Here is a 13,979-nt window from a genome sequence, read left to right on the forward strand (position 1 = left end):
AACCAACTGAGCCACCCAGGCGCCCGTCCACATTTATAAATTTTAACTTACACTTGTTTAAAACAGATTTTATTTATTTATTTTTTAAGATTTTATTTCTTTATTTGACAGAGAGAGACACAGTGAGAGAGGGAACACAAGCAGAGGGAGTGGGAGAGGGAGAAGCAGGCTTCCCGCCAAGCAGGGAGCCCGATGCGGGGCTTGATCCCAGGACCCTGGGATCATGAACTGAGCCGAAGGCAGACGCTTAACGACTGAGCCACCCAGGTGCCCCTTAAAACAGATTTTAAAGTTACTAAGTACTTCAGTCATTGAGTCACTGTATAGTAATGAAGTCAATAGCTTATATGATTTTAGCTTCAGCAGCAGTACAGCTGAACAAATAATTGATTCCTACTCTAATTTGGTATCCACCTTTTATTCTTTTTTTTTGAAGAGCAGCTTTAGTGAGATATAATTAACATAGCTCATGATTCAGTCGCTTAAAAGTCTACAAGTTGGGGCTCCTGGCTGGCTCAGTCGGTAGAGCATGCAAGTCTCAATCTTGGGGTCATGAGTTCAGTTGGGCCACACTGAGTTCAAATGCCCACATTGGGCATAGAGATTACTTAAAAAAAAAAAAAAGATTCTTTATGTATTCTGGATATAAGTCCCTTATCAGATAGGTATATTATAGGCAAATATTTTCTCCCATTCTCTGGATCATCTTTACTTTCTTGGTGCTATTCTTTAAAGCACAAAAAGCTTTTCATTTTTGATATAGTCCAGTTTATTTTTTTTATAAATATTCATTTGACAGAGAGCAAGCACAAGCAAAGGGAGCAGCAAACAGAGGGAGAGGGAGAAGCAGGCTCCCTGCTGAGCAGGACCCTGGGATCATGACCTGAACCGAAGGCAGATGCTTAACCCAGGCACCCCTAGTTTTTTTCTTTTTGTCTCTCATGCTTTTGTTATATCTAAGAAACCATTGCCTAACCTAAGGTCACAACCTTTTATTCTTGGTTCAGTTTTCTTCATGCTAAATTTAGCTGGCCTCTGAAGGTGGGAATTGTGTAACAGTGAGGAGGAATTACAGTGTTTGACCTAACAGGTGCTAATTTATTAAATGAATCTTAAGTGAGTAAAACGCCTGCTTTATGTACTTTCTCTTAATATGTGTTAAATTCTAGAATCACCAGCTCTGTATCTTTCTCTGATAGCCCCCTCTCTCTTTTCTTCTGGGTAGAACTGACTACTTTTGTTTCTTTTCCCCCATTCTCTTTTGCCACCACTCTGGACATATATTCTATTATCTCCCTCAGAGGACAGGAATTGTGCCTTACTCATCTCATCCTCAGTGTTTGACATATATAGGAGACAATTCATAGACAATAGGATTTTTTTTAAACTTCTTGGCTAGTAACACAGTAAAGTATCATATAATCTTTAAAAGTGACAAGTGTAGGGGCGCCTGGGTGGCTCAGTTGGTTAAGCGGCTGCCTTTGGCTCAGGTCATGATCCCAGGGTCCTGGGATCGAGCCCCGCGTCAGGCTCCCTGCTCAGTGGGGAGTCTGCTTCTCCCTCTCCCTCTGCCTGCCTCTCTGCCTACTTGTGCTTTCTCTCTCTCTCTCTGTCAAATAAATAAATAAAATCTTTAAAAAAAATAATAAAAGTGACAAGTGTAAGGAGCAGTTTATATCAAATAATACTGGGAGAATAAAAACAGATTATAAACACTGATCAAAACACTTTAATATATTCATACTCATTAAGAGTTAGAAAGGGAATATGAAATAATATAACTTGAATTACCAATAAGTTGTTGCCCAAAATTAAGGAATGGTGTAAAAATGTTCATCATGGGGTACCTAGGTGGCTCAGTCAGTTAAGCATCTGACTCTCAATTTTGGCTCAGGTCAGAATCTCTGGGTCGTGAGGCTCCATGCTCAGTGTGGAGTCTAGTTGAGATTCTGCCTGTCCCGCTGCCTCTGCCCCTCCCCTCACTCGCTCACGTGCTCACACAGGCGCGCACGCGCGCGCGCGCGCACACACACACACACACACACACACACACACACACACACTCTTTCTAAATAAATTAAAAAATCAGGGGCGCCTGGGTGGGTCAGTCGGTTAAGTGGCTGCCTTCGGCTCAGGTCATGATCCTAGGGTCCTGGGATCGAGCCCCACATTGGACTCCTTGCTCAGCAAAGAGCCTGCTTCTCCTTCTCCCTCTGCCTGCCACTCCCCCTGCTTGTGTTCTCTCTCTCACTCTCTCTCTCTGTGTGTCAGATAAATAAAATCTTTTAAGAATTAATTAAAAACTCTTTTTATAAAAAAGTTAGCTTATTAATGAAATGAAGCCATTACAAGGATAATTATTGGGGTGCCTGGCTCAGTCTGTTAGTCTGTAGAGCATGGAACTCTTTTTTTTTTTTTCTTAGCATTCAATTCTTGATCTCAGGTCATGAGTTCAAGCCCCACATTGGGCATAGAGCTTACTTTAAAAAAAAAAAAAGGATGGGGTGCCTGGGTGGCTCAGTCATTTGAGCCTCTGGCTCTGATTTGAGCTCAGGTCAGATCTCTGGTCATGAAATCAAGCTCCCTGTTGGGCTTACGCTCAGCTTGGAGTTGCTTGAGGTTCTCTCCCTCTGCCCCTCTCCCCACTTTTGTGCACAATTGCACGCTCTCTCTCTCTCTAAAATAAATAAATAAATCTTTTTTTAAAGGATAATTATTAAGATCTGTAAAATGATTAATTGCTCATGATGCATTTTGACATGAAAAGTGTATATTATGATATGTTAAAAATGATTTTCAGTGAGTTCTTTTTTTTTTTTAAAGACTTTATTTACCCATTTGAGAGAGAGAGTGCATGGGGGAAGGGGCAGAGGGAAAGGGGGAGAGAGAGAGAATCTCAAGCAGCTCCACACCTAGCGTGGAGCCCTATATGGAGCTCGATCTCACAACCCTGAGATCATGACCTGAGCCAAAACCAAGAGCTGGTCGCTTAACCGACTGAGCCACCCAGGCACCTCTCTTTATTTTTTTTATAAAGCTGCTTAAATTTACTTTGTTTTAACCAGTTATTATACCTGAAAACTTGACAGTAAAAACTTAGATGCTTAAATGGATTAAAAGTAGATTGTAGAATTTTTTTTTTATAATTTTTGCGATCTGAAGAGAAACCAACAAAATAGATTCTAGGGGTACCTGCATGGCTCAGTCAGTTAAGCGTCTGACTTTGGCGCAGGTCATGATCTCAGGGTCCTGGGATTGAGCCCCACATCATCGTGCTCCCGGCTCAGCAGGGAGTCTGCTTGTCCCTTTTCCTCTACCCCTCCTCCCATTCATGCTCTTTCTCTCTCGAATAAATAAAGAAAATATTTTTAAAAAATAGATTCTGGGGCGCCTAGGTGGCTCAGTCGTTAAGCGTCTGCCTTCAGCTCAGGTCATGATCCCAGGGTCCTGGGATCAAGCCCCACATCGGGCTCCCCACTCAGCGGGGGCGTCTGCTTCTCCTCTCCCACTCCCCCTGCTTGTGTTCCCTCTCTCACTGTGTCTCTCTCTGTCAAATAAATAAATAAAATCTTTAAAAAAATAAATAAAAAATAAAAAATAGATTCTGGGGATGCCTGGGTGACTCAGTTGGTTAAGGATAAGGTTAAGGCTCAGTTGGTTAAGCTTCAGCTCAGGTCATGATCCCAGGGTCCTGGGATCGAGTCCCACATCAGCTCCCTGCTCCCTGCTCAGTGGAGAGTCCGCTTCTCCTTCTGCCTGCTGTTCCCCCTGCTTGTGTTCACTCTCTTTCTCTCTTCTGACAAATATATACAATCTTTAAAAAATATAAAAAATTAAAAAAAAATAAAAATAGATTGTGATGGTTACATTAATTTTATATAAGGGGAAGGAATAGGCCAATATATGATTTTCTTTTCTTTTTATTTTAATTTTTTAAAAAGATTTTATTTTTAATCTCTACACCAATGTGGGGCTCAAACTCACAACCCTATCAAGAGTTGCATGCTCCGGGGCACCTGGGTGGCTCAGTCGTTAAGCATCTGCCTTTGGCTCAGGTAATGATCCCAGGGTCCTGGGATCGAGCTGTGCATCGGGCTCCCTGCTCTGCGGGGAGCCTGCTTCTCCCTCTCCCACTCCCCCTGCTTGTGTTCCTGCTCTCACTCTGTCAAATAAATAAATAAAATAAAAAAAAAGTTGCATGCTCCACTGACTGAGCCAGCCAGACACCCCTGATTGTCATATATTTAAAGATTTTGGGGGGTGCCTGGGTGGCACAGTCAGTTGAGCATCTAACTCTTGGTTTTGGCTCCAGTTGTGATCTCAGGGTCGTAAGATTGAGGTCTGAGTTGGGCTCCAGGCTCAGTGTGGAGTCTGCTTAGGACTCTCTCCCTCTGCCACTCCCCTCCCCTCAAATAAATACATAAATCTTTAAAGATTTTGGAACTCTTTCTTGTCTGATAAGGACATCCAGAAGGTTGAATTAACAATATTCACAGTGTCTTCTATTCCAGAGATACTTTGACATCATTCTTGGTATATTATTAGAGGTGACTAAACTTGATATAGTTTATTGTGGTGATAAAGTGGCTTTATAGAGCAGGGTGAAAAAAAGTAATACTCACCAATCATCAACCATAAATCTAATCTTTGTTAATACGCATACACATTGTTTAACAAAGTTGTAAATTTTAGTCATTACTTGACTCAGGCTGTCAGTATGCAACTTGAATTGAGCTATTTTTAAAGGAAATGACTTCCTTATCACCAGCATCTTCAAATGTTGGACCAGATGACCTAAGCTTTAAGCTTCTTTACAGCATTGAGCTTCTCTAATTCATATTTTATATATTTCTGTGTATGGGCATGGTACACTTTATAATAGCATCTTAACATATGTATCTTTGCAATGACAGTTTAACAGTAGTTATTTATTTATTTATTTAAGATTTTTACTTATTTGAGAGAGAGAGTAAGTGAGAGAGAAAGAGCATTGAGTGGGGTGTGGGTGGTGGGCGGGGGAAGAGCAGAGGGAGAGGGAGAAGCAGACTCCCTGCTAAACAGGGAGTCAGATGTGGGCCTCGATCCTGGGACTCCGGGATCATGACCCAAGCTGAAGGTGCCCCAAGAGTAGTCATTTAAAACATATTTGAGGGGCGCGTGGGTGGCTCATTCAGTTAAGCATCTGCCTTTGGCTCAGGGCATGATCTCCAGGTCCTGGGATCTAGCTCCACATTGGGCTCCCTGCTCAATGGGAATTTGCTTCTCTCTTTCTCTCTCTCTCCCTCTGGCCCTCCCCACTGCTCCTTCTCTCTCTCTCTCAAATAAATAAATAAAACCTTAAAAAAAAATTAAAAAATAAAACATATTTGAGTTCCTACTATGTGTCAGGCACTATGCTGTGTGCTGAGTTCTGAGAATATGGCAGTAAATGGCACAGACAAGGCCCTTCACCTCCCAGAATTCTGTACATTTTTAAGAAACTTCATGGAAAAATTTGAAGCAGTTTGAAAATCATGAATTAGATCATTTATTAAATTCCTTTTTTATTTTGTATCTTTCTCTTTAAAAGGCAGTTATAGATAGTTAAGAAATAAGTATATATTTTTTTAAGATTTTATTTGTTCCTCGGGTGAGCCAAGGGTTTTTGCAAGGGGAAAAAAAAAATTTTGTTTATTTGAGAGAGAGAGGGGGAAGGAGGGTACATGTACTGGGGGAGAGGGGCAGAAGGAGAGGGAAAGAGAGAATCTTAAGCAGACTCTGCTCTGAGCACAGAGCCTGACACAGAGCTCCATCTCACGACCCTGAGATAATGACCTGAGCCGAAACCAAGAGTCAGTCGCTTAACTGACTGAGGGCCCAGGTGCCCCAAGAAGTATCTTTATTTAAAGAAATATAGAGAGGCATTAAATCTTCACCCATATTTAACCCTGTTTAAACTTAGAGTAACAAGTAATTGTAAAATTTATTTTTACTAAGTATTTCTGAGTAATATTAAGTAGTATAGAATTTTATTTTCCTACCTCAGATTTCTTATCTTTATGATAGGAAGCTTCCTTTCTTCCTCACTCCCTCCCTCTCTCCCTAATGGGCAGTATATAGATACATTTAGGGGGAAAAATATACACATTGCCTATAGTAATATGCTTTTATGATCTGAACGAGTGTGTTAAATAAGTATGTTTAACTTGAATTCAAGACTAACTTATTAGGTGGTGCCTGGGTGGCTCAGTTGTTGGGCGTCTGCCTTCGGCTCAGGTCATGATCCCAGGGTCCTGGGATCGAGCCCTGCATCAGGCTCCTGGCTCTGCGGGAGGACTGCTTCTCCCTCTCCCACTCCCCCTGCTTGTGTTCCCTCTCTCGCTATGTCTCTCTCTGTCAAATAAATAAACAAAACCTTAAAAAAAAAAAAAGACTAACTTATTAAAGGCTAATCAAATCATAGTAAAAAGATTAAAATCCTTATCTTTCTATTATTAGAATCCATTAAGAAGAAGTAAAATATACCCAGATCCAATGTACTTGATCTGTCTGATAGTAAGGTAATGATATTAATATCTTATTATATCCTGTAGTCTTGTTCTTACTTGAGAACAATTGAATAGCTTTGTACACTGTAGATGGGAATGGCTGCACAAAAATTTTAGATGAAGTTACATATTGTTACTGATATTAATTTAAACATAATTTTCTAGGTGATTAATGATCCTGTCCATGGCCACATTGAACTCCACCCTCTCCTCATCCGAATCATCGACACACCTCAATTTCAGCGGCTTCGATACATCAAACAGTTGGGAGGCAGTTACTACATTTTTCCAGGCGCTTCGCACAATCGATTTGAGCACAGTCTAGGGTAAGAAGGCAGTTAATGGGGAATTTACAGTTAATAAGTACCTTCTTTATCATGAAATGACTGTCTCATCTTTTAGAGAACAGTTTTACAGAATGGTAATAATATCCATATTTTGTTGATGAGAAGATTGAGGCTTTGATGTACCTTGCTCTACTTTATTTTATGTATTCTTGTAAGCCGGTTCAGATCTTTACTGGAAAGATAAAATGTCTATTGACAGGTCATTTGGATGACATATTTGTGTTTAAATATTTAAAACCTAACAGGGCTGGTTACTGATGTAACTAACTTTGTAAGTTTGATTTTTTTAAATTTTCCTGTTTAGTCTTGTATAGAATTGCCTTTGAAAGCCGATGATTTTCTTCACCTATCAGGAAATTTGTAGATCAGGAAAATATTCATAAACTTAGAGAAGGTGGCACCTCTGTTACATACAACTAAGTTGAGAATTTGGTCTGCTTTTCCATTATAAAATCTGGAGCCAGGAGAATATGGGCTGGGAAGAACTGGACAGTTTTCTAGGTTTCATGAAGTACTCACCCTGTTTTATTTTGTTTTGTTTTTTTGAAGTGTTTCTTGTTTTTTGTGGGGTTTTTTTTTTTGAAGTGTTTTTAATAGCCAGAACACAAGTGTCTACCCAAATGTACATTCATTCATCAACACATATTTATTGAAAACTCACTAGGCCCTACCAAACCAACAACATAGCAATTGTCTCTAACTTCGTGGAGTTCAGAGTTAAAGGGGAAAGAAAGATATTGTATTCTCAGGAATTACTTTTAGGGGGAAATGCTACAAGTGCTTTTAACATTTGTCAGGCACTTTATCCTCTATCTGTGTTGTCAACATTACAAAGCCAGAAGTCCTTCTTTGGAAAAAAAAAAAAAGATTTGTGGTAAAATACACAGAATATAAAATTTACCATCTAAACCATTTTTAAGTGTACAGTTCAGTAGTGTTAAATATATCCATATTATTGTGCAACCAAACTCCAGAACCTTTTCATCTTGCAAAACTGAAACTCTGTACCCATTAAATAACAATTCCCCATTCTCCTCTCCCTCTAGCATCTGGTCATCACCATTCTGCTTTTGGTTTCTATGAATTTAAGTATTCTAGGTACCTCATGTAAGTAATGTTCTACAGTATTTGTCTTTTTGTGACTGGCTCAATTCACTTAGCATAATTTTCTCAAAGTTCATCTATGTTGGAGCATGTGTGAGAAATTCTTTTTTAAGACTGAGTAATAATTATATGGTTATACCATATTTTGTTTATCCCTTTATTTGTGAGTGGACACTTGGGTTGCTTCCACCTCTGGCTATTGTGAATAGTGTTGCTATGAACATGGGTGTGCATATATCTCTTTGAGACCTTGCTTTTAGTGTTTTGGATGTAGACCCAGAGTGGAACTGCTGGATCATATGGTAATTTTATTTTTAATTTTTTGAGGAGCTACCATATTGTTTTTTGTAGTGGCTGCACCATTATACACTCCCAACAACAGTGCATAAGGGTTCTAATTTCTCCACGTTCTAGCCGACATTTGTTTTGTTTTTTGGGTTTTGTTTTGTTTTATAATAGCCTTTCTAAGGCCTGTGAGGGTGGTATCTCATTGCGATTTTGATGTTACATTTCCCTAATGATTACTGATTGTGGTCCTGCTTTGGGGATTCTGTTTGTGTGTTTCTGCCTAGTTCTGAAACAGACTACTTGACTACTCTGTTCACTTGTTGTAGACATGTATTAGAGCATTTGAGAAACATGTTAAATTTCTTGAGGTCCGGAAGTATCATCTTTCAAATGGAAGAGTGACTTTATGTTGTTTTTTGTTTTGCTTACTCTGCAGTGTAGGATATCTAGCAGGATGTCTGGTTCGTGCACTGCGTGAGAAACAACCAGAGCTGCAGATAAGTGCACGAGATGTGCTCTGTGTTCAGATTGCTGGCCTTTGTCATGATCTCGGTATGCTGTACAAAGAACCAAAGCTGTTCATGTAAAACCATAATGTGTTACCTCTCTTTGAAATTAATCCAATTAACCCAAAGATATATGAAAATTGTGTTTTCATTCTGCAGTTAACATTAATCTAAATGTGCCATTGCTTCTTCCTAGCGTGATTCGTAAGCCCAAAGCATTGCTTTTTTTTTTTTTTTTGTAGTCTTTCAATGTATTTCCCATGTTACACATCTTTGCTACAAGTTATATGAAAGGACTTTCTGATAGTGAAATTTTTTTGACTACTGTGTTTAGGAGGATGTGAGTTTTATCTTTGTTTTATTCTTCTTGTTGAAAAATTGCCATTTTTCTTTCAGTTACTTTATCAAATCCATTCTTCTCATACCCAGAATACATAATCTGCCCTAGTAGATTAACAACAGATTTAGAGAACTCCTTTTCTTCCCTGACCCATGTGAGGTCTTGGACCACTTAAATCCAAGTAGAAGAGTATCATCCTTCTTTGACAAAAAAAGAGAAAAGAGATTGTCCTCTTTGTTATAGGAGTTTTTACCCCCATCTCTTTGTAGTTTATTCCTACCTATTGGAGGAGACTAAGAGTTTGTGTGTGCCCTCAGGGCAGAGAAAGGGAGGTATCTGTGTTTCAAGATAGCCAGATTTTTTTTTTTTTTTTTTGACAGAGAGACAGTGAGAGCGGGAACACAAGCAGGTAGAGTGGGAGAGGGAGAAGCAGGCTTCCAGGAAGCCTGATGTGGAGCTCAATCCCAGGACCCTGGGATCATGACCTGAGCCAAAGGCAGACACTTAATGACTAAGCCACCCAGGCGCCCCTAGCCAGATTCTTAAAGGGGTAGGGCACTCTCTTTAGCTTGTCCCCTTGGAGATGTCAGTAGACCAATATCACTCCTAGATGATAAATTTAACAGATTCTAGGTATTTTGAGAGGGTATCATTGGGAAACCTTTGCCAGTCTCTAGGAGTCTGAACACTGCACTAATGAGCCTTTTTGTATAGACTGCGATTTGCAGAAAGGCCCAGGGCTGGTCCAGGTGGAGTCCGTCTTCAGCCAACTAACTCATTTCAGAAATTCTGATAATTATAGAGTTGTGTGTCAACAAAGTTTCATATTATTAAATGAGTGGAATTTAAAAATCACTTATGAATAAGATAAACTAGTGATCTCCACTTTTGGTTGCCCATATCAGCAGTAAAAATCCAAGTGTGTATATTTACTATAAAATACATTATGTACATTATAAAATTTACATGAAAAAAAGATGTTTTTAAAGGATGAGAGTAGAAAAATTTATATTATTTTCTTCCTGCACCCCAATGGATTGTCTTAAAATGGCTATTCTAATATATTCAATCTGAACATGCCAAAGGTTTTTCCTTAACATTCCTTTTGGTTAACACAAAACTATCCTTTCATCAGATTTATGTAAGCTCTGATAATTCAGAGACCCCTCCATGGACACCTGACTTTCCTATATGATTTTATTTCCTAATCTCTTGTTTTAGAAAATAGAAAGGAAGGATTTGTTTGTCCCTTTTTGTGATGTACTTATAGATTATTAATTTCTGTTCATTTTCAAGTTAAGCTAAAAAGATAAAAAAATAGATTTACATTTTACCAGTTTACAAGCAATTTCCTTGTTCTAAGGCTGCTTTTGTTTTTAAGGTCATGGGCCGTTTTCTCATATGTTTGATGGAAGATTTATTCCACTTGCTCGCCCAAATGTGGAATGGACGGTATGTATTCATATATTCAATAGTTAGCAAAGACTATTTAAGCAACCATTGCTTTGTGATAGTATACTTCCCCATTACAGTGTACTCATATTCATATGTGCGTGTGTGTGTGTGTGTGTATTTAATTTGATCTCCCAGTAGTCTTTTTTTTTATTTTTTTATTGTTATGTTAATCACCATATATTACATCATTAGTTTTTGGTGCAGTGTTCCATGATTCATTGTTTGTTCATAACACCCAGTGCTCCATGCAGAACGTGCCCTCCTCAATACCCATCACCAGGATAACCCATCCCCCTCCCCCCCTCCCCTCTAGAACCCTCAGTTTGTTTTTCAGAGTCCATCATCTCTCATGGTTCGTCTCCCCCTCTGACATACTCCCCTTTTCTTCCTCTCCTGTTATCTTCTTCTTTTTCTTTTTTCTTAAAATATGTTGCGTTATTTGTTTCAGAAGTACAGATCTGTGATTCAACAGTCTTGCACAATTCACAGCGCTCACCGTAGCACATACCCTCCCCAATGTCTATCACCCAGCCACCCCATCCCTCCCACCCCCAACCACTCCAGTAACACTCAGTTTGTTTCCTGAGATTAAGAATTCCTCATATCAGTGAGGTCATGTGATACCTGTCTTTCTCTGATTGACTTCTTTCACTCAGCATAACACCCTCCAGTTCCATCCACATTGTTGCAAATGGCAAGATCTCATTCCTTTTGATGGCTGCATAATATTCCATTGTGTATATATACCACATCTTCTTTATCCATTCATCTGTCGATGGGCAGATCTCCCAGTAGTCTTTAAGGAAAGAATCATTACCTACATTTTTATAAGTGTAAAGGAACTTGAAGCTCACAGAGGTATACTGATATACAAAAAACTTACAAAGCTTGGGGCGCCTGGGTGGCAGTCAGTTAAGTGAATGACTCTTGGTTTCGGGTTAGGTCATGATCTCATGGGTTGTCAGATAGAGCCCCTTGTTGGCCTCTGCACTCAGCACAGTCTGCTTCGTCTCCTTCTCCCTCTGCCCCTTCCTCCTGCTTGCACGCGCACGCTCTCTCTCTCTCTCAAAAGAATAAGTAAATCTTAAAAAAAAAAAAATCACAAAGCTGTTAAATGGTAGAGCCAGCTCTAGAAAACCAGGTTTTCTAGCTGCTAAATTTTTAAAAAAGATTTTATTTATTTGAGAGAGACAGAGACAGAGCACAAGTGGGGTGGAGGGGGAGAGGGAGAAGCAGACTCTCTGCTGAGTGGGAAGCCCAACTCGGGGCTCAGTCCCAGGACCCCCAGATCATGACCTGAGAGCCAAAGCCAGATGCTTAACGAACTGAGCCACCCAGGTGTCCCTCTAGCTGCTAATTTAATGCTCTTACTATTCTATCACACTATTGAAAAAATAAAAGGCCAACTCCATTTTAACTTTTTTTTTTAAATGATGAAGTAGCCAATACCAGGCAAGTTTCATCATTTATATTAATTGAACTATTTTATAATTAGGATATGCAGGTGGCTGACCCATGTTTTTGGAATCAATTTTTGAAAAGTGAAGTTATGCTGGCTTCCATTTTTTACCACATTGTGTTTCTGGAACATGGAGTAGAAAAGGATATTAATATGTACTGAATGGTTCTTCCACGTCAACCTCTATTTTCTTTCTTTCTTTTTTAAAAATATTTTACTTTTCTTAAGTAACATCTACACCCAATGTGGGGCTTGAACTCATGACCCCGATATCAAGAGCCACATGCTTCACCAACTGAGCCAACCAGGCGCCCCTACTTTTCTTTCTTTCAAAGGAAAAATTCATATATATTAAGTTGTACTGATCTTAAATGTACAGTTCAGTGAATTTTTTTAAAGTTTGTTGTTGGTTTATTTTAAGTAATCTCTACACCTAACATGGGGCTCAAACTCACAACCCCAAGATCAAGAGTCGCACACTCCACTGACTGAGCCAGTCAGGTGCCCTGGTTCAGTGAATTTTGGCAGGAGTATACATCCACCTAACCACTACCCAAGTCAGGGTATGGAATGTCTTCATCTTCTTGGAAAATTCTCAGTCAATGCCTACTTCTCCCTCATCACCTTCTGAGTTTTATAAACTAAGATTAGCTTTGTCTATTCTTAGATTTGTTATAAGTAGAATCGTATCGTAGATACTCTTTTGTGTCTTGCTTTTTTTTATTTTTTAATTTTTTATTATTTTATTATTTTTTTATTGTGTCTTGCTTTTATTCACACAATATGATTGTGAGATTCCTTCACGTTGTATGCATCACCTTTTGATCCCTGCTTATTGCTGAGTTAGTATTCCATTGTATGGGTAAGTTGTGATTTGTTTATCCTTTTTCCCTTTGATAGGATTTGGGTTGTTTTCACTTTTTGACTACTACAAATGAGGTTGCTGTACACGTCACTGTACATGATTTTTGTGGAACATGTCTTCATTTCTTTTAGGTAAAATGCCTAAAAGTGCCAGGTCATAAAGTAGATGTGTGTTTACTTTGTTAGAAACTCCCAGACCTCTCCCATATTGTACCATTTTATGCTCTGTAAGCGCTGTGGGAGATTTACTGTCCCATAGCCTCATCAACATTTGGTTTTTTAGATTAACCTAATGAGTGTCAAGTGGTGTTTTGGGGTTTTTTGGTTTTTATTGACGTTCTTCAATGTATGTTGAATACCATTTCCTGTACTTTGTTATTGATACTATCTTTTGTGAAGAGTTCTTTCAACATTAAAAAATGTTTGCCTTTTAATTGTTGATTTGAGCAATTATATATATGATACAACTATATATACATACATAATAGTGTATGTAGTAACTATATATATATATGTATATATAAAACAGATATATGTATTGTGAAGATTTTTTTCCCATCTCGAACTTGCCAATTCATTTTTTTTAATGGTGCCTTTTGAGAAACAAATTTTAAATTCTTTTTTTTTTTTTTAAGATTTTATTTATTTATTTGACACAGAGAGACACAGCGAGAGAGGGAACACAAGTAGGGGGAGTGGGAGAGGGAGAAGCAGGCTTCCTGCCAAGCAGGGAGCCTGATGTGGGGCTCTTCCCAGGACCCTGGGATCATGACCTGAGCCGAAGGTAGACACTTAACAACTGAGCCACCCAGGTGCCCCCAAATTTTAAATTCTGATGAAGTATTCTGGTTCTTCGACTAAGATGGGTAGTTTCTCTGTAGTTTTGCTGCCTTGGGGCCTCATGATAAAGGACATAAAAGAACTGGCATATTGCCCAAGGCTTTTTTCGAAGTGTTAACTTGGAAAAAGCTCATGTCTGTCTGCTTTTGGTTGCCTGCCAGTACCTGTAGGAAGTTGTCCAGACTTAATAGTTGTTTTCTTCAGCAAGGCTGATCTAAAAAGGATCTATTCAGTCATTTGCGAGTCTTT

General features: G+C 39.0%; 1 protein-coding gene across 1 annotated transcript in view; it reads left to right on the forward strand.

Moving 5' to 3' along the window:
• Nucleotides 1-13,979, forward strand: part of SAMHD1 (SAM and HD domain containing deoxynucleoside triphosphate triphosphohydrolase 1) — a 57,001-nt gene that overhangs the window by 13,158 nt on the left and 29,864 nt on the right. Inside the window, exons 4-6 of the mRNA XM_025876312.2 lie at nt 6,693-6,853; nt 8,703-8,818; nt 10,494-10,564. Of these exons, the coding sequence (XP_025732097.1) occupies nt 6,693-6,853; nt 8,703-8,818; nt 10,494-10,564 (348 nt within the window). The remainder of the gene's footprint in view (nt 1-6,692; nt 6,854-8,702; nt 8,819-10,493; nt 10,565-13,979) is intronic.

This window comes from Callorhinus ursinus, unplaced genomic scaffold (genome assembly GCF_003265705.2).
Source record: "Callorhinus ursinus isolate GAN/ISIS: 27379988/994484 unplaced genomic scaffold, GSC_fseal_2.0 scaffold38, whole genome shotgun sequence".
NCBI classification, from domain to species: domain Eukaryota; kingdom Metazoa; phylum Chordata; class Mammalia; order Carnivora; family Otariidae; genus Callorhinus; species Callorhinus ursinus.